The sequence below is a fragment of the Capra hircus genome, chromosome 11, assembly GCF_001704415.2.
Source record: "Capra hircus breed San Clemente chromosome 11, ASM170441v1, whole genome shotgun sequence".
In the NCBI taxonomy this organism is placed as follows: domain Eukaryota; kingdom Metazoa; phylum Chordata; class Mammalia; order Artiodactyla; family Bovidae; genus Capra; species Capra hircus.
In genome coordinates this window covers 86,617,815-86,638,312 of record NC_030818.1, presented here as the reverse complement: position 1 = coordinate 86,638,312, position 20,498 = coordinate 86,617,815, and the positions used below count along the sequence as shown (strand labels likewise).

Here is a 20,498-nt window from a genome sequence, read left to right as displayed (position 1 = left end):
AGGCCAATAGGCAAGAAATGGGACTCGTAAGAAAAGTGGCTTAGCTACAACGCACCCCCTTATAGATCAAATGGATCACCATTTGCTTGCCTCTCCCAAAGTGCTTGTACCTACTGGGAGCTCAATATGTATTAGCTGAAAGAATAAATGAATTGATTCTTAATTAGAATTAACACCACCGCATTTCTAAGTTTGGCTAAGGTCCAGATAATTGCTTCCTGACACTATGTGGTGAGTACTTGCCATTGCAGATCTAACATGAAGTGAATGGTAAACATCTTATTAGAATTTAATTATGTTATCAGTGGGAGCAATATCTGGGAACATATTTCATTGTCTGCCTCCATGAAATTTCAGCTGGAGTCAAAGCAGGCCATAACTGCACCGTACTGACTTTTAAATCAGAAGTTATCAGAGCTATTAAGGCTCTTAAGGGTTTGAAAAGCTGAGTTCAAAGACAAGACTAGTGAAGTGCTGATGGATTTAACAATTCTTTCAAGTATTCTTTACAGTTATAATGAAGGACTTTTTTCTTAATTCAGGAACAGTTTTTAAGGTCTTTGTTTTTTGTTGTTTTATTTTTGGCCTCACCTTGCAGGATCTTAATTCCCTGGGATGCAATCCAGGTGCCAGGAGTAAAAACACCAAGTCCTAACCACTGGACCACCAGGGAAGTTCCAAGGTCATTTGAATTAGATAAAAGTGTTAAACAACAAATTAGACAAGCTCTCTAACAACAGACTTTTTGTTGTTGCTGTTGTTTAGTATTTAGTAGCTAAGCGGTGTCTGACTCTGCGATCCCATGGACTGCCGTCCGCCAAGCTGTTCTGTCCATGGGATTTCCCAGGCAAGAATACTAGAGTGGGTTGCCATTTCCTTCTCTGGGGGAATCTTCCTAAATTTAAGTATTTCTGGAAAGAAACTGAACTCTGATCATGAGACCTGACTTGGGTCAGCAAGCCACTGAAAAGTCAATGACAAACACCCCTTTCCAGCAGTATTCTAGAGTTCACACCACTACAAACACCATGCTTTCAGCTTCCAACAGCTGAAGGGAAATTGATGGAAGAAGAGAGGGATTTCTCAGGTTCTTCCTCTTTGTACTTGCAGTATGAACAGCACGTAGCTAGATGCTTCTTTATAGGATAACCCCATAAATTGTTTTAAAGGCACAGACAACCATGACTTTCCCATGGACTCTGCAGGTCACTCTGCATGTTTTCAGCTCTTGGGGTTGTTGCTACCATCCTGCACCCCTGGGCACAGCAAACGCCAACTGTGTGCTCTGTCTCCTTCAGCCGTCTCTAACCTCAGCAAGAGTGTGAAGAAGAGGGGCAGAGAGAAACGAGGCTTCCCCCGCATCTTCATAATCATAAGACCTTTAAGAAAGGCTCCTGTACACTGTGTAAACCATGCTGCACAGAGTATCAAAATTAAACATTAATTTGTGTTGTATTCTTTGTAACACTGAATGTCATACAGACTCAGATGCATAAACCGTAGACAGGAAAGAAGACCTCGGCATAACCAGCTCCTCTCCCTTCCCACTGCGGCTTCCAGTGTGTAAATCCAAAGATCGTATCTGTGAAGCTTGGGGAATGACCTATAAAGCTGACAAGTTACCTCCCTAACCATCCTCGGGCTGGGTTAACAAGAAAATCACTGGAAGCATGCCAAAGAGATCGTCAAGGGAGCCGGAAGCACTCACATTTTGAACACTTAAAGCTCTACGCGAACATGTGATACACTGATGAAATTAGGAAGGTACACAGCCACAAACACAATCACAGCACCAAGAAGGCCCCCCATCCCCACCACAGTCCTACTCTTCATCTTAGAGAAGAACAAGCTATGACCCAGTGAAGCTCAGGGGCACCCACAAGGACACAATTGGTGAGCAAGGGGGACCAGACGTGAGACTTTTCAGTGGCAGCCCCCTGACACTCCTGAAGAGTGGTACAAAAATAAACACACGAAGAGCTCACTTGTCTCCATTCACTTACCTGGTTAAAAAACTAGGGAGAGAACAGAAAGAACAAACACTAACAAAACTCTCCGGACAGCTCGACACAGCTGGCTCAGACACGAAGTTTGGCCATCTACTCAGGCAGGTCCTACAGGCTCTTAGGAGAGATGGGATCTTTGCAACTCATTCCAGAGAAGAGTCCGGCCCACTTATCTGCCTGCCTGATCTAAGCCGATGGGGAAACAGCACGGAGAGGAACAAGGAAGCTCTCAATTCTCTGGGAAAATGAGAAAAAATCCGCCTCCTGTCTTGACACCACCAGCTGACCCTTACTTAGTTAATGACCGACCTTTGTCCATTTTACATCAGGGATGGAAGGTAGAGAGCAGTTATTCCTTAGAGTGCATGCGCCCAGTAATGCCAAGTCTAAACGAAAGCTGGTTAGTTTTTCAGTTATAAACAAACCTAGTGACTACAAAGAAAAACAATAAATAAACTAAACATTTAACAATAAAAGGGTTATTTAAAATACATCCACAAGATAAAATATGCAGCTCTCAAAATATTTATAAAGATTGTTTAGTAAAATGGGAAGCCACGTGTGTTATTTTACAGACCCAAGATAAATATTATATTTATATATATATATATATAGTAGTATCCTATTACAGTTTATAATTTTAAGATAAATAAGACAGGAAGGAAATTCACTAAACTATTAATGATGCCTTTCTCTGGACAGAAGTACATGAGTGACTTTCTTCTTTATATTCTTATCTGTTTTACAAACTTTCCATACTGAGCATATACTATCTAATAAGCAGAGGGAACAAGGAAAACTAAACATATTTTCAAAGTAAAAGGATACGATTTACTATCAAGAAAACAGAGAAATAACTTATCAAGATTTTCTTTGCCTTATAAAATCTTACCTTAACTTTCTTTTTCCAGGTAGATTTTTGTTTCTCCTCCTCTTCCTCAATTAATTTAAGTGCCAGCTCTTTGTTAACTTTTGGCAATTTCTAGTGGAGGAGAAAAAAATAAAAAGTTGTACTGCAATACCTACAATTGAGCTTTGAAGGTTAAAGCAAAGAGTAGGGACAAAGGGACTCCATGTCCTACACCGCCCTGGCCAATATACACACACATATTCACTGCTTTTACCTAACAATCTGGAAAAAGGACAAGCTTGCTACCAGTCTCTGCACTGAAAGTGTGTGCGTGCATTTTACAAAATGTCCAGCTAGAAACGATCATATCCCTCGGTGGTTGATCTCGATCAGGCCAGGAAGGCAGGAGGAGATGGGGTTTCCACTTCCCCTCTGCTGGCTGCAGGGCTGGTGTCATGCATCAATAGTTCTGTCTCCTGGCAGCAATGACGTGGCTCCAGTAGAGCAAGAGAGTCCAGTTTGTGGCTTCCCCACACTCCCGGGAACAGCCTCGTCCTGCCTCGAGGGCCCCACCACCAGCTGTCAGCCCTCCTCCGAGGTCCGAGTCTCTAGGCCGGCCTGTCTCCTACTGCCCGGTCCTGGCAAGTTAGCTGCTCCCTGTAGCCACCGCCTCCTTTATGAGTACCGCAGTGTTTTTGCCGGGTAACAATTCTTTTACATTAAATTCTCTCTGATAATAGAACTAGAGTGGCCTGATTCCTTCCTGGGCCCTGGCATAGTCTGATGACCATTTCCCATGATCCAAGCAGCTAGCCTAAGACATTCCCATGTGTCACCAAGAAATGGGGATTATCAAAGCCCCAGCACTCCAAAGTCTAAAAACACCTGTTTGAAAACAGCATCATATTTTTCTTGGTAGGACCAACAGTATCAGCTCACCTGGCATTACTTGCCAGAACACCGTTACCTTTACCGTAAGGATGAAACTAGAGCATCCACCCTCACGACAAATAAAACATGTCAAGAATATTAGTGAATGACGTAAACTAAGAATGGGAAAAGAAAGAAATGGATGGAAAGCTTCTCCGAATAATAAACAAAATAAAAACGAAGAGCCTTTCTCTAGTAGCTTTGATGCTGACTCTAACATTTACCTTTAACTGCACTCTTTGTGCTCGTGTTTCTTCTATCTTCTGCCGGATCTTATCTTTCCTATATTCTTCATAAGCAAATGGATTTACCATCAATTTCACCTTTTTGAAGAAGAAGAAAATGAAACAGAAGAGAACTATATTTAGCAGCATGTCTCATATACAGCATGACTATTATGCCAAAGGATAGATATTTTACAAATCTTAAGTATGTTTTACAAAAATATACATAAGTAGAGAAGAAATGGCCACAAAGTGATTGTCAGTCACCTTAAATAACTGTAGCTTTGTACTTACCTTGTGGTAGAGCCTTATATCCATGAAAAATCCATGCATATATGCCCGAAGAAAAGGTGATCCAATGAGATGTGTGAGCCCTGGGGGAAGTTAACCAGAAGAGGGCAGATCTTTATGAAATCTTGATTACAATTCAGCAGTTTTTCATGGACTACAATTTGATTATAATTTCACTTCTAAGTAAAAATTTAAGGATTAGAACCACTAATCTTCTTTAACAACTGCAAAGAAAATTTTAATCTACTTCAGGCAACATTATCTTACTTATTTTTAATGTAACATTGTACTAAGCATAAAAATGCTGGAAAGGTATTCATGAGCTGTAACAGACTAGTAAAGAAGGGCTCCCCATACTATTGGTTCTCAGGTATTTTTCATTCCATGAAAGTGAAGTCACTCAGTCGTGTCACTCTTTGCAACCCTGTGGACTGCAGCCTACCAGGCTCCTCCGTCCATGGGATTCTCCAGGCACGAGTCCTGGAGTGGGTTGCCATTTCCTTCTCCAGGGGACCTTCCCAACCTAGGGATCAAACCAGGTCTCCTGCATTGCAGGCAGACACTTTACCCTCTGAGCCACCAGGGAAGCCCTTTATTCCATAAGCCAGTTTTAAATCTAAAAATAATACTGAGATTCAACACTAGGTTGTCAACTTTCATACTGCCAAGCAAGAACAGGACCGGGATAGGGGCGGGAGTGAGGTGGGGGAGGGAGATGGCCCGTAATTTCTAAAAACAAAAGAAAAACTGTGTCACAACAATAATGTAGAAAAGGTATGTGTTCCCCCCAAACAGAATAACTGGCAAATGTCTACCAACACATGTACTATTATACACGCATACTGCATTAAGGATGAATGAAAAGTCCAATGCCGATGAGTGTCTAGCAGCCCTGCTTTAAAGAGTTTCTTTCACAGGGTTCCCAAGATTTAGTAGATTTCATTTACAATTAGTGGTGCTGGGGGTCACATAAGGATGCCCTGCCTATGTTATAGAAATTATTAACTGCAAATATTTACACAGAGAAAGGTTATGAGAATATTCATCTTCAGAATAAGATCGCCTATGAAATAATTCACATGAACAGCAGCTTTAGTTGGTATAATACTAAGTGACTAAGGTTCCAAGGAAAGCGTTACCCTGATTTCCAAGTTTTAGAAATAAACAACCCTCCAGGGCTACAAATAATGTCTAGGTGTACATAACTTTGTACACATAGGTGTACAAAACTTAAATAGAACAACATCAAAAGGCAAACCTAAATTTAGGATAATTTCATAAGGTAATTATAAGTCTTGGTCAGAAAAATACTTTCCTAGAATGTTAGGTCAATAAAACTCCATTGTTTGAATTTGCACAGTGGAAACTTAAAAGGGCAGTGGGGCGGGCTAAACCTTAATGAAATGTCCAAATGCACAACAATCTGCATTGAGGTACCTGCACATGTGTTTTTATAACTTTTAATTTCCTCTATTAAGTATATAGAACTATTTATGGCCCAGAATTATTCCCATTCCAAGTAAGGTCATGAATAAAATCCAGCAGGAAGTTTTTCATATTAAAACAATTCTAAGGAGAGATCTGGCATCAGGTTTTCTCATCCTTAGCTCCAGAGAACACTAGCCCCAAAAGATCTTGGAGGAAGATGAGGTTCTGTGATTAAGTTAGTTTCCTCCCTCCTGGCAATTTACAGTGTATAATGACATTAAAGGCTGAAAGTCCACAGTAGAGAAACTGATCTAACTTGGTTAAACTGAACATTTCTCAAACTTATTTGTCACAAATCTCTTAAAATGATAGGTAACATTATGGATTGTTTAAATACTGTACTGAGTAATTTTCAGGCATGATAGGATTCATTCTCTAAGCAACTCGATGGGTAGGTGTCATTGTTATTATTTTATAGATGAGGAAACCAAGGCACAATGTAGTTAAGTAAACTGGTTAAGTCACAGAGCTATTACGCGGTAGAGGTCGGGTGTGAACCCACGTCAGCCTCTCTAAAGCCTGTGCTGCCCACCTAGCACTTCTTACAGAAGCAGGGGGCCACGCAACACATTCCGGGAAATGGCATGGTACAGGACCTGCTAAAGGCCATAGCTAGGAAATGACAGAACCTAGCAAGTTTTCAAATACTATAATCTTAAGAAACAAGAGAAGTCAGTTACATGGCCTTATTTTTACTTTAACATAAGCTACTTATTCGATAAATGGTTTATACTGAGGGTAAAATCTACTGAAAAATATAACCAGTGGCTAATTTATATTAAAAGATAATAATCGACATGAAGATGATTTCTAGTATAATTTATTTTGTTGATTATTATGTCTATTTGCATAGTCTTAAAGCAGTGTGGGGACTTCCCTGATGGCCCAGTGGCTAAGACTCCATGCTCCCAATGCAGGGGACCCAGATTTGAACCCTGGTTGGGGAACAAGATCATGCATCACATGCTGCAACTAAGAGTTCACATGCCACCAACTAAAGATGCTGTGTGCTGCAACTAAGACTTTGTGCAGCGAAATAAATACATAAAAATATGAGCATCTGAAGAAAAAAGTTGGCAGCATGAATGTACATATTTAAACCTTTATAACTGCCTTCCTCACCCAAAATAAACATAGTCAAGAGACTGAAAAAGCACCCAAAATATACTAAACAAAGTAGTTTTTAAAAATTCACAAAATAAAAATGTCTTTTTATTCTCCAGTGTAAGAATGTAGGTGAGTGTCACACATCCATACTGTAAAAATTACGCTGGAGATATTTAAGAAGGCATTTCCACAGAAAGATCTATTTTACCTTATTTCATCCGTAAATCACTTTTCTAAAGGCTAAACACAGCTCTTTTCTTTTTAAACACATTAAAATTTAAGGAATTATTTTGGTGATAGCTGGCAGAAAATACTTTTGCCTGAATTAACTGTACTAAAGATATAGTTTAAATATAAAGTTTAAGACTCTTGTCTAATCTGTTACATGATTCTATTTTCTTTTAACAGCTATTGTATATCTCTTTGTTCTAAAGACAACTAAGCTGCCCAGGCTTGTGAAGAATGGATCCTGTTTTCCTGTTCTCAATAATTTGCTATGCACGCTTTTCCCAAGAGAGCAAGATTAACAAAACCTACTCTCATCCTGCAAACTAGTCCTAGTCAACTAAGACAAATATGTTCTTCAGGGTGTCAGTATGGCTGAGGCTAGTTAAGAGCAAAGACTCTAGGTTTAAATTATAACCCTCACATTTACCACCACTGAAGCCTTTGGGAAGTTACTTTAATCTTTCCATGCCTCAGTTTCTTTACCTATAAAATGAAATCATAGTAATATCCACTCCACAGGTGTGAGGATTAAATAAAATGTATATAAAACATTCAGAATACTGCCTGGGCACATGTAAGCCGTATTTTAACGTTGGCCATTATTAAGAAGCATTTTTGGTTTGTATTCTTTAAACCTAAATAACAGTTAAGGTTCTACATATTTGAGGATTCAACCCATGGTTTCTAAGTTGTGGATTAGATCTATTAATAAGCAAACCTACAAAAGAGACAAAAATCATTTACGTGCAGTCTCTGAGATTTCTCACAATCTTATTATATTCAAATAGTACTTGAAAGAAAGTCACTGCTTCCTGGACTGGTATTTTCCTATACACAGATGGGAGGCTAAAAAAATTGTTCCTCACTTAACATACAAAAACACTTCAGTAGACTGAACTTATCTGGATCTTCTAAGCAGACACTATCTGCACTATGTTTAATACCTGATTCGTCAGAAAGAGAAGATCTGCAACATCAGATAAATGTGACTCCATCACTTCTGATGTTCAAAATTCAAAACAAGTAGAAATAATTTTATAAACATTTCATCGTAATTTTCTTTTACCTAAATTTTCAAGGTCTTTCTTGGTGACAAATTTGTAATCATCATAAACTGTGCTTTCTGGGTTCTCTTCTAATTCTTCTGTCAAGTTGTCCAAGAAGGAGCACCACCTGGGAGCAGGACCCAAAACCTGCCGGGTTGACAAAAAGTTATCAAGTGTATACCCTCATCATATCAACTAAGAGCCAGTTATTTTACAACCAGCTTCCATAAATATACTTTTAAAATCCTTGATTCCATCAGAAGTACTGAGAAATAACTGCAAAATGCATCACCAAGTCTATAATGGAAAAGAATAAACAAAGTAGGAAGAAGCTTAGGTTTACAAGGGAAAAAAAAATCTCAGTCTGGGATACAACGCTATTAATGAATATTTCTACATGAGAACTATGAAAAATAAATAATAACTCAGGTACTAAGACTAACATCCATCTATATAGTTCCACCACCTCTCTCATTCAAAACATAAATAGAATTTACAAAGGCATACACTTGGCATAGCAGATTTTTTAAGTTTGTCATGCACAACAAACAAAAGTCTAAACAAAAGGAGAATCACCCTTTCTTAAGAGTTTTCAACTAATGACTTGATAATTACATTCTATCTTATATGGTCCATTTCATGTAGTTGATGAAAAAATTAAAATTCTGTGTATAGAATTCTTCAGATTTAACCTAAAAGGGATGGCCAAGATCCACAATTAGTCCCAATGAAAGGCTGAGAAACAAAGGATTAAAGAGAATGTATAACCAAGTAATAAAATATGGATACTTCAATTTGTAACCCAATTACTTCCATAAAATAATGATTGTTTTTCACTTTTTTGCCCTTGATACAACTCTTTCCCACCAGATACCTCACCCACTGAGGTCAACATTTATCCCAAAGGAAATAACACTCAGCAGGAAAGCCAACCTCATGGTAGAGGCTTTCAGAAGAGAGAACTCTGGGCTCTTACAAAATGGATCTATCCGCCTGTGTATTCTGTAATCAATTAAACAAAGAACAAAACTCATAGTGGAAATTATTAAATCTAGCTTAAACTTTTTAGAGAAAGGAAGGCAGGAGGAAGAGAGTTACATCAAAGAAAAACGGCCCCTAATATCCTCTTCAACCATTAAAAAAAAAAAGAAAAAAGCAGATGTTCGATATAGCCATACTAATTTAGTTTTATTATTTTGCCTGATTAGAAAGAGAGTGATCCCACCACTCCTGCCAAAGGCTATGGGGCTCATGAACAAGAAAAACAACTCTTAATGACCATTAAAAAGTACCACTGAGAATTTTCTTACTAGCATAATCTATATAATTCTTAAAAACAGAAGGAAAGGTCTTGATACACTAAGTGGTTTGACTAACCATAAAAGACAAATCTTGAAGAAATGCAAGGCATTAAAAAAAAAATCAGTGTAGACCACTTTAAAGAAACTGTTCTGATATTAAGCAGTTTTAGGACAGTCGCTTGAAGTCAACAAATACTGATATTAATTACTACTAGATATAAAACACTGTGCTAAACCAAAGTCCCCGACCATGGTCTTACCCCCCAAGGAGTTAAAAAACCTAACTGGAGCAGATAGCGTGTATGTGTGTGCACACGCATGCACATGCACACACACTCAGCTGCTTAAAGAAATGGACTGAGATTGCACTGAGTCCATGTGGAAGACAAGTGAGGGCCAGATGAAACAGGCTGGGTTGGGATAAGCATATCTGAAAGGGCTTCCGGCTGCAATGAACATGTGAGCAAGCTAGGAAAACCACGGGGCATCTTCTGAGAGTGAGAGTTTAGGCACCGGAGCTACAAAGGAATCTGCTTTCCATTAGTCACAAAGCTGCAAAAGTGCAGCTCTACCACGTGCTGCTGTATGACCCAGGACAGCAGCCTTCTCTTTCAGAGAGGAACAAGGTGTATTCACTATTAGCACTTTTCCGGGACGTTAAGATCCAAGGTAGGTTCTTACAGGAGGGTCCAAACTTCACCTGTTTTAAGTGCTTAATTTCCAGTACCTAGAACACTGCCTGCCAAGTAGCAGGTGTTAAAGGTTTCATAAATAAATCGATTCATACATAAAACACATACGAATGCATTTAAGATTTCGAAACAAGACTTAAAAGGTCTTGTCTGGCAAAAGTATTTTTTAAATTGTCTAGGACCTCACAATAGTTTCACATTTAAACCTTATATCAGTCATAAACATGGGGTTCAAAGACAATGAAAAGATACTACTCTGGGTTTACTGACTATTCCTGGGGGAAGAGATGTAGGAGTATCAAAATATCAGACCAGATCTGACTTACTTTCACGTGGTTCTTTTTTATTATGTTTCTTGACTGTTGTCTGGATTCTAATGGAATTGTTGCAGATTGCCTCTCTAGGGACAAGTCTGGCTAGGTAAATAATCTCTGCCATCAAATTCACGACCATCAAATTTTACAGGAGGAAATAGTTCCATCAAAAACAAGAAAGTCTAATGGGCTCATTTTATTAATCACGTTTCCCTACTTCCTACTCAGAGAAAAAAACATCAAAATGATGATAACAAAGCTGAAATTACTGATTTAGTTGGCATTAACTAGAGGTTTTATCCACATAAGAGCTTTCCGCAAAGGTCTACCCCCAATAAGTTGCAAAAACAGTGGTTGGCTTAAACAACAAAGAGAGTTTAACCACATCACGCACAGCGCTGATGTATCTGTAATGACCACAGTATTAATTCATGTGTAAAATTTCCTCACCATCCTTACTCATAAAATGTTAATCCTTCAACTAAGATTTTAAAATAAATTAACTTATTCTTAAAATTCAGGCTTCACAACTTGAAGAAAACATCTTTTTTTTTTTTTAAACAACCGACATACTATTACTTACTATCTCAAAAGTTTCTAGGTTTTCTGTAGTATCATTATATTGTTATATTCTCTGCTGCAGTCAAAACGGATTATTCTTTGATGATCTACATTTTTATGCAACTAAGAGTTTTGTTTCAGAAACCTGGTGAAGATTCTTCTATTTTAAACTTCAGTGATCTATGGTATTCCACTGTTTATTCACAAAGAGTTTTCTAAAGTACAGGTTAGTAAAAGTACAGAATTGGAAACTGACTCAACAAACTGCTATAAAGGATACTGAGGTGTTTCTCAGCAAATTTAATGACAACCAATTTAAACAGAAATACCTGTCCTCCAAAAGAGAGAATCTTTATCGGTATGCTATGGGATGCCCTTGACTCAAATGCAGCCAAGTATCTGCTTGCTCTAATCCATTTGGGGAAAAGAACCAATTTGAAGGTACATGAAAATACATGCCACATGCCCAAGATTACTTGTCTGCATGATTACAAGCTACCTGTAAGAGGTTAAGCATATATGCCTAGTTTAAAACCTCAAAATTCTCGTATATTCTGGTAACGGACAAAAATGATGAAGAGTGGGGAGGAAAGACAATGAATATTCAAATTCTCAGAGAGTTGACAGAAAACGGTATCCCTTCCCTTCTTCTTTTTAAAAACCAATGTACCACACCTAAAGCTGGGTTAAGGCAGAACTAAGTATTGAGGATTACTGGATGGATGGTTTTAATAGATCGAGGGTGATTAACAATTATTGACATTATTAGAGACAAAGAACCAACTGTACTAACTCAATATAGATGACAGTCTTTTCCATTTACTTATAACAATACTGAGAGTATTTCCTACTATTAATCTAAAAGTCACTGACAATATAGAATAGCAATTAAATATGAAATTGTTATCTTGAGTTTTAAACTAATTATCTAAAAAACAATTTAAAAAACTTTAGTAACTAAGAAAACTCTTAATTACTCCATTTAGTAGAACTATATCAGCATATAATAAATAACTTCCTTCTTTTTTCACAGTAACCCTGAATCAAAATGGGAAATTAACTGTATGTAAAATACCCAAGTGGTCTAATACATCTACCAATTAAAGTTTCCCCCAACTAGAATTTTAACCCATATCTAATGTGGACTCTGTTACTCTCACTGTAAGGCCAATATTCTTTATTAGAAACTGCTGGGGCCAAAAAGCATCTGAAACTCAGAACCTTAGGCATTTTCCGAAAGGTAACACAGTATGTATACTGCGTTTACATAAAGTCTTCAGTGGTGTCTGGGTCAGTGGTCCATAACTAAACATATTAAAAGTTTTCTGAGGCAAAATCCATACATCTTCATGCTAGTGATCTGGATAAACAGACTATAAAGAGTCTTGCCATTACATGTCAGATTTGAGTCCTAATGAAGCATTTCTGATTTTGCCGCCAATAAGTTATAATAAAACAAAACAAAACAAAAAAACAACTAAGGGCTTTTTGGACTTCAGAAGGGCAGATCAGAGATGATGGAGTATACTGTACTGTAAATATCATTAACCACTATTAATGATGATAATTTTTCTAAATGGAAAGCCTCTACCTTCAGAAGGGGAATGGGATTTTGCCAACTAAGATGACCAATCCTGCGTACATAAACTCAAAGACAAACTTCCTTTTCAAACTTTCCCTCCATTATAAGCTGAATGACACCACTAGCACCAGCATGTATTTTCAAATTCTGACAGCTGGGGATTACTAATAACCGATCATAAATAAGCCTAAGACAAGAGAGACAGCTGGGTGAGCCAAGGGAGTGACCATGAATTTGAGCATGTAATTGCATTTGCAACATAATGAGCTGCCTAATTGCATATTCAAGTTTACATGCATTTGCGTGAGTAATTATGAGTCATTTAAAGGTACCTGACTTGTAGTGCTTTGTTCTCTCATTCCTAAAAATCAGATTAGCAAAAGAGCGATTTAATTTTAACATTTAAAAATATTTATTTTAAAAAGGAGAAAAATTATTATCCACCATGGTTTCAATTTTCATTCCATTTTTAAAAAGTAGTTTAGACACTGAAATAAAATGATAATAAAATAAAATAATTGTTTAGTTGCTAAGTCGTGTCCGACTACAACCCAATGGACTATAGCCTGCCAGGCTCCTCTGTCCATGGGATTTCTCAGGCAAGAACAATGGAGTGGGTTGCCATTTCCTTCTCCAGGGCATCTTCCCCACCCAAGGATTGAACCCGCGTCTCCTGCATTGGCAGGTAGATTCTTTACCCCGGGCCACCAGGGAAGCTCGATCATAAAATAAGGCCAAGTGAAAAGGAAAAAGTAGGATCACTTATGCCACCCTACCACCATCAGCCGACAAACATTTTAGTGGCACACTAACTATATATTATATCCTCTCCCTCCCAAGCCTAGTTAAAATGACCGTAAATCAATATAAAAGATAATAACCTGCAAGGACAAAAAGAACAAGAGAAGAAAATACAGTGGTTAACAGATTTAACACAGCATAAATTACAGAGGTAATAACAAGGAGGAGACTAGATTTATTCCTTAGAGTCCTTGAGACCCAGCACTCCCAGGCTCCATGTATCTGGGAAGACAGGCCTGAACAGAGGGGAGATGACGGAGTTGATGAAGCCCCTTAAGAAACCAGAGGACCGTTCCCTGGAGAGAGTGAAGGAAAGCTGCTCCACGTGCGTGGATACCCAGCAGTGGTGACTTGAGCTGTAAGGCTGGAATCGACAAACTAACTGGCAGCCTACACATCAAAGTACGTGGCCCTCCACCCCGTTTCCAACCCAGGAGCCATACGCGTGCTGCTGGGCTTCCATCCCTGCCAGCTGAAACCCCCAGCACTTCTGGTGAGAAACTGGAGGATTCTCTATAGAAAACTAAAGATCCCCAAAGAGAGCCTTCCCAATGTCTCTATCTGGGAATTCTCCAATACAGGCACAGACCTCATTTTATTGCACTTTGCTGATACTATGTTCTTCAGACATTGAAGGTGTGTGACAACCCTGTGTTGTCAGATGCCGATTAGCAAGCTGTTGATCCCTGGGATCAAGAAGATCCCCTGGAGAAGGAAATGACAACCCACTCCAGTTTTCTTGCCTGGGAAATTACACGAACAGAGAAGCCTGGCAAGGCTACAGTCCGTGGTGGTCACAAAGAGTCAGACACGACTTAGCAACTAAGTAGGAGTGTGTGTGCTCAGCTGCTTTCTTGGCATCTCATGGACTGTAGCCTTGCCAGGCTCCTCCGTCCACGGGATTTCCTGGGCAATAATATTAGAGTGGGTTGCCATTTCCTTCTCAAGGGGATTCTTCCTAACTCTGGGATCAAACCCTATCTCTGGCATTGGGAGGTGGATTCTTTACCGCTGAGCCACCAGGAAAGCCCCCCTCTTTTTTAGCAATAGAATATTTTAAAATTAAGAAATGTACATTTTTTAGACAGAATGCTCTTACACACAATATAGTATAATGTAAACATAACTTTTATATGCACTGAAAACTAAGTGCATATATCCACTGGAGATCTACTGACTTTGAGCTTGGTGATATTCAGAACATGCAAGCTTAGTGAACACCAAACAGTCCTGCTAAATTGAGGAAAAGGGCTTCAAAGAATTACTCTCAAGTGAACCATGGCCAATTCGAGAGAGCAAAAATCTTATTCAAAATCATGACATTCCTTCATAAACCAAATGTCTTCAAGTTCTCTTTTAAGTATTCAAAGCTGTACTATATTTAACCTAAGTATTTCTAATTTGAGTTAGAATGAAAAACTGTTCATTTTTGCTTTTTCCAAAAATTACAAATAGTCATTAAATAGTATGAAAAAGTCCTCAGCGTCCATCTTCCTTCAAAGCTCAAGAAAAAAGGAAGAATCTTAACATGGTCCCTCTTTTTTGAAGTCCACTGTTAAATGGGGCAAACGTGCTCTCGTAGGGTCTCCTCCTCATTCTCTCCTAGAGAGCCTGACTGTGGCTCTGCAGCAAGTATCACTGGATGTTTATCATGTTCCACGCAGTTTCCTCAAGTTCACAGCCAGAGTCCACAGCTCCAAAGACTCCAAGCAATGTTAAAATCTTCTGCTTCCAGTCTTTTCCGGTCCCAATTTCCTAACTATGCTAAAAATGCTCAACCTTGACGGCTATGTCTGCACATAAGAATACATGCAACAGCCCCATGGGTGCTAAAGGCACTCGGCCAATTTAATCATTTGAGAATGTATTTATCTTTTTGATCACACACCTGGTAACACCCACTCTCCAAGATCTTGTTTTGTCATTTTATTCCTGCCAGGAGTTACACAGATGGTTTTAGTGTGCTATCCTGGTTACCACATCAGCAGTTTCCTGGTTCTATCCTACTTCCTTACAGGCAAAGGAATTTATTAAAAAATTTTCAGCATATTCTGATGCCTTCTAATTCTAAACTCCATGTAAAATCTAAGGGTATCCTGAAGAAACTTAGCAGAGACATAGGAAGAGTAAAATGTTTTAAAATTAAGGTTACACTCCTCAACACCGCTATTTTTTTTAGGGGGGAGAGTCCAAAAAATATTTTGCCCCAACATTTAGCAGTTAATATTTATCTACAAGGTACCATTTGGAACTAGGAAATCCTGAAGAATGCACTTTAAATTCAAGCAAAAGAAGATTTTCCATATATTCCCAAAGAAAGCCAAAGTAGAGCATTATACTGACAGAGCAAAAGAGGGTAAAAGAACCCAAGTTCAAGTCAAAATTGAATAAAATGTAATCAACTGTAATGCACTTCAGTAATTTTCTACAACCCAGGTGAAAAGTCTATTTCAGATTTTAAATACGCGTGTTCCCCACTATGATGACAGACAGGATTCCCACACATGACAATATAATGGCCCTACTAGGATATACAGGCTTCCCTGGTGGCTCAGATGGTAAAGCGTCTGCCTACAATGTGGGAGACCCGGGTTCGATCCCTGGGTCGGGAAGATCCTCTGGAGAAGGAAATGGCAACCCACTCCAGTACTCTTGCCTGGAAAATCCCATGGACGGAAGAGCCTGGTAGGCTACATCTATGGGGTCGCAAAGAGTCGGACACGACTGAGGGACTTCACTTTCTTTCTTCTTTCACTAGGATATATGGTATGTGTGTGTATGTACAAGGTTGTGGGAAGGATGCAGTATGTATGTTGTATTAATCTTTTCTTAGTGAAGTCTTAGGATAGACTTCAAAAACCTGACATAAATCTAATCATTTTCAAAAAGAGAAGCGCTTTACAAGGAAAAGCATACATATAATGACATCTTCAAACTCAGAATGAAAGGAAAGCTATGTCGTTTGATGGGGGGAGTGATGAAAGGGAAAAGATCACCTCCTGTAGCAGAACCAAAAACTGGACTCCAAAAACCAGACTCCATGGAAACCAAGGCAAAAAGTGACGTATAATAAGGTAGAGGGACACTATTTACTTGATAAAAGAAGCGTACTGATATATCTGGGAAGAGAAGCTCTCTTTTAGAACTAAACTTGAGAACAATTTCATAGATCTCTCTCTAAGGAACTCTAACTGGACAGTATTTCTTTAAAACACGTTTACGAAAGAAACTTCATATGACTGTCAAACATCAAAGAAGCATTAAACTGTAATTTATGAAGGTCCAAGTAACATGATCCAAGCAAACAGCTTGATGACTTAACTTGACTCTGTGTTGTCCAATACAGTAGCCACTAGCTACATGTGGCTACTTAGACTTAACTAAGATGGAATACAATGTAAAATTCAGTTCCTTAGGCACTGCAGAGTACATCAAGAGAAATGCTGGGCTGAATGAAGCACAAGCTAGAATCAAGATTGCCGGGAAAATATCAATAACCTCAGATATGCAGATGACACCACCCTTATGGCAGAAAGTGAAGAGGAACTAAAAAGCCTCTTGATGAAAGTGAAAGAGGAGAGTGAAAAAGTTGGCTTAAAGCTCAACATTCAGAAAACTAAGATCATGGCATCTGGTCCCATCACTTCATGGCAAATAGATGGGGAAACAGTGTCAGACTTTATTTTGGGGGGCTCCAAAATCACTGCAGATGGTGATTGCAGCCATGAAATTAAAAGACACTTACTCCTTGGAAGAAAAGTTATGACCAGCCTAGATAACATATTCAAAAGCAGAGACATTACTTTGCCGACTAAGGTCCATCCAGTCAAGGCTATGGTTTTTCCAGTGGTCATGTATGGATGTGAGAGTTGGACTGTGAAGAAAGCTAAGCGCCTAAGAATTGATGCTTTTGAACTGTGGTGTTGGAGAAGACTCTTTAGAGTCCCTTGGACTGCAAGGAGATCCAACCAGTCCATTCTAAAGGAGATTGTTCCTGGGTGTTTTTTGGAAGGAAACTCCAGTAATCTGGCCACCTCATGCGAAGAGTTGACTCACTGGAAAAGACTCTGATGCTGGGAGGGATTGGGGGCAGGAGAAGGGGATGACAGAGGATGAGATGGCTAGATGGCATCACCAACTCAATGGACTTGAGTTTGGGTGAACTCCGGGAGTTGGTGATGGATGGGGAGGCCTGGCGTGCTGCGATTCATGCGGTCGCAAAGAGTCAGACACGACTGAGCAACTGAACTGAACTGAACTGAGGCACACTGAGCGCGTTTCAAATGCTCAATAATCAATCACACATGGCTATTTGCTGCCATGTTGGACAGAGCACATCTTGGAACGTTTCCATTAGAGAAAGTTTTCTGAACAGCACTGGTTTAGAGAACTCAAAGAAATGAGTGGTGAATACCCATTAATAGGAAAGTAGGCAAATAAATTATGACATACCTATATAATGAAATATTGTGGAACTATTAAAAAGAATGGGTTTACTTTACATTTATCTGATCTGATCAGAATAATGTTGATATACCTTTGCAGGACAAAAATCTCTCTCAGAACAGTATGCATCATGAGATCCCAATTCTGCAAAATCACACGCTAGTGCGTGGGCAGGGTTTGCAGGATAGGCATGGAGGGAAAGAGAATGTACACCATCTTGTTAACAACACTAGCGGGAGTGGCAGTTATGAAGGACTTCTTCGGTTCATACATTTCATTTTTTTTTAAATAAAGCATCTCTCCTAAAGTAAAACAATGTTCCCAAAGGCAGAGAGGCACACATACAAATGGAGTTACCAACTGATCAACAAGCCATACAACATCAAACTGAAACATCAATTGTTTCAGATGATCTTTATGAAGAGAAGCAGGGGTCCAGCCTATAATTCAGGATTGAGGCCCTTAGTGAACTTCGTATATTTGTGATATTGACTGAGAAGAGACCTTTATGAAAGACAAAAGCTCTTTTTTTCCTCTCCAAAAATTCAAGAACTTAACTCACTCACAACTTTCGTTTTGAGAAATATCAACAATCTCAGAAATGCAGATGACACCACTCTAATGGCAGAAACCAAAGGAGTACTAAAAAAAGCCTTCTTGATGAAGGTGAAAAGGGAGAGTGAAAAAGCTGGGTTAAAACTCAATATTCAAAAAACTAAGATCATGGGCATCCAGTCCCATCACTTCATGGCTAATAGATGAGGAAACAATGGAAACAGTGGCAATTTTTATTTTCTTGGACTCTAAAATCACCGTGGACAGTGACAGCAGCCATGAAATTAAAAGACACTTGCTCCTTGGAAGGAAAGCTATGAAAAGCCTAGCCAGTGTATTAAAAAGCAGAAATATCACTTTGCTGACAAAGATCTATACAGTCAAAGCTATGGTTTTTCTAGTAGTCATGTACGGATGTTGTTGGACGATTAAGAAGGCTGAGTGCCATAGAAATGATGCTTTCGAATTGTGGTGCTGGAGAAGACTCTTGACAGTCCCTTGAACTGCAAGAAGATCCAACCAGTAAATCCTAAAGCTATGGTTTCTCCAGTAGCCATGAACGGATGTGAGAGTTAGACCATAATGAAGGCTGAGTGTCTAAGAATTGATGCTTTTTAACTGGAGAATACTCTTGAGAGTCCCTTGGACTGCAAGGACATCAAACCAGTCAATCCTAAAGGAAATCAACCCTGAATATTCATTGGAAAGACTGATGCTGATGCTCCAATACTTCGGCCACTTGATGCAAAGAACTAACTCATTGGAAAAGACCTTGATGCTGGGAAAGATTGAGGGCAGGAGAAGAAGGGGGCAACAGAGGATGAGATGGCTGGATGGCATCACCGACGCAATGGATATGAATCCGAGCAAACTGCAGGTGACGGTGAAAGAGAGGGAAGCCTAGCGTGCTGCAGTTCATGAGGTTGCAAAAAGTCAGAGATGACTTAGCTACTGAACAACCACCTAACGATCACCAAGCCCTAAGGATGTATTACCTCCTTATTGTCTCTTCTGTGTCTTCCTTCACCACCCATTGCCAGTATTTCAGAGGGAGCTCACAGAACTTTTCCTGATCAATTACAATCCTAACTCCTGCTTCCCTGGTGGCTCAGACGGTAAAGAATCTGCCTGCAATCCAGGAGACCCGGTTTGATCCCTGGGTCAGGAAGATCCCCTGGAGGGCTGCAGTCCATGGGGTCAAAAAGAGTTAGACAAGACTGAGTAACTAACAGGCACAAGCCCTGCTTCAAAGTCACCCCTTCCTACAGGCAGGATAATCTTATCCCCATATCTGATCTCACACCCCTGAATAAAACCCATCAAAATCATGCCACTCCACTTTAAACCAAAACCAAAAACACTGTACAAAAGGTTTGGATATAGGCCTTTTTCTCTCTCCAGTTTTACTTATCTCTTGCCCCTCCCTATCCCTGGAAAACCTAAGCTCCTTCCCAGTGCACTGAACAGATCTGAGGCTCTAATTTCAATCCCTGTGTGCAGAAAGCTCTCTCTTTCTACCTCTTCACTGGTTAATTCCTACACATCCTTCAGGATTCAGTACAGGGACTTCCCTGGTGGTCCAGTGGTTAAGAATCTGCTGTGCAATGCAGGGAAGTCATGGGATCTTGGCTCCCCAACCAAAGAATGAACCTGGGCCCTTGGCAGTGAAAGCATGGAGTCCTAACCACTGGACCACCAGGGAATTCCCTCCATTTAGTAATTGTGGCCACGTGATGCGAAGAGCCTACTCACTGGAAAAGACCCTGCTGCTGGGAAAGACTGAAGCAGGAGAAGAGGGTGGCAGAGGATGAGATGATTGGATGGCATCGCTGATTCACGCACATGAGTTTGAGCAAACTCCAGAAGATAATGAAAGACAAGGAAGCCTGGCGTGCTGCAGCCCATGAGGTCACAAAGACACGATTGAGTGACTGAACAGCAACAACAACAATTTTCACAACTACCTTCTAGAGCAATTTAAACTGCTAATAACACAAGTCAATCCCACAATCATCACCCAAAAGGGCATGGGGGAAAAGCAGATGACACTGAAGCAAGGAGACGGATAGACGGAGG

At 39.5% G+C, this 20,498-nt stretch overlaps 1 protein-coding gene across 1 annotated transcript in view; it reads right to left on the bottom strand.

The window, feature by feature from the left end:
* The window catches only part of NOL10 (nucleolar protein 10), an 89,773-nt gene that overhangs the window by 24,597 nt on the left and 44,678 nt on the right, over nucleotides 1–20,498 (bottom strand). The window contains exons 14-17 of the mRNA XM_005687007.2: nucleotides 8,191–8,317; nucleotides 4,305–4,384; nucleotides 4,011–4,109; nucleotides 2,899–2,988 (exon numbers count right to left, since the gene is read on the bottom strand). Of these exons, the coding sequence (XP_005687064.2) occupies nucleotides 2,899–2,988; nucleotides 4,011–4,109; nucleotides 4,305–4,384; nucleotides 8,191–8,317 (396 nt within the window). The remainder of the gene's footprint in view (nucleotides 1–2,898; nucleotides 2,989–4,010; nucleotides 4,110–4,304; nucleotides 4,385–8,190; nucleotides 8,318–20,498) is intronic.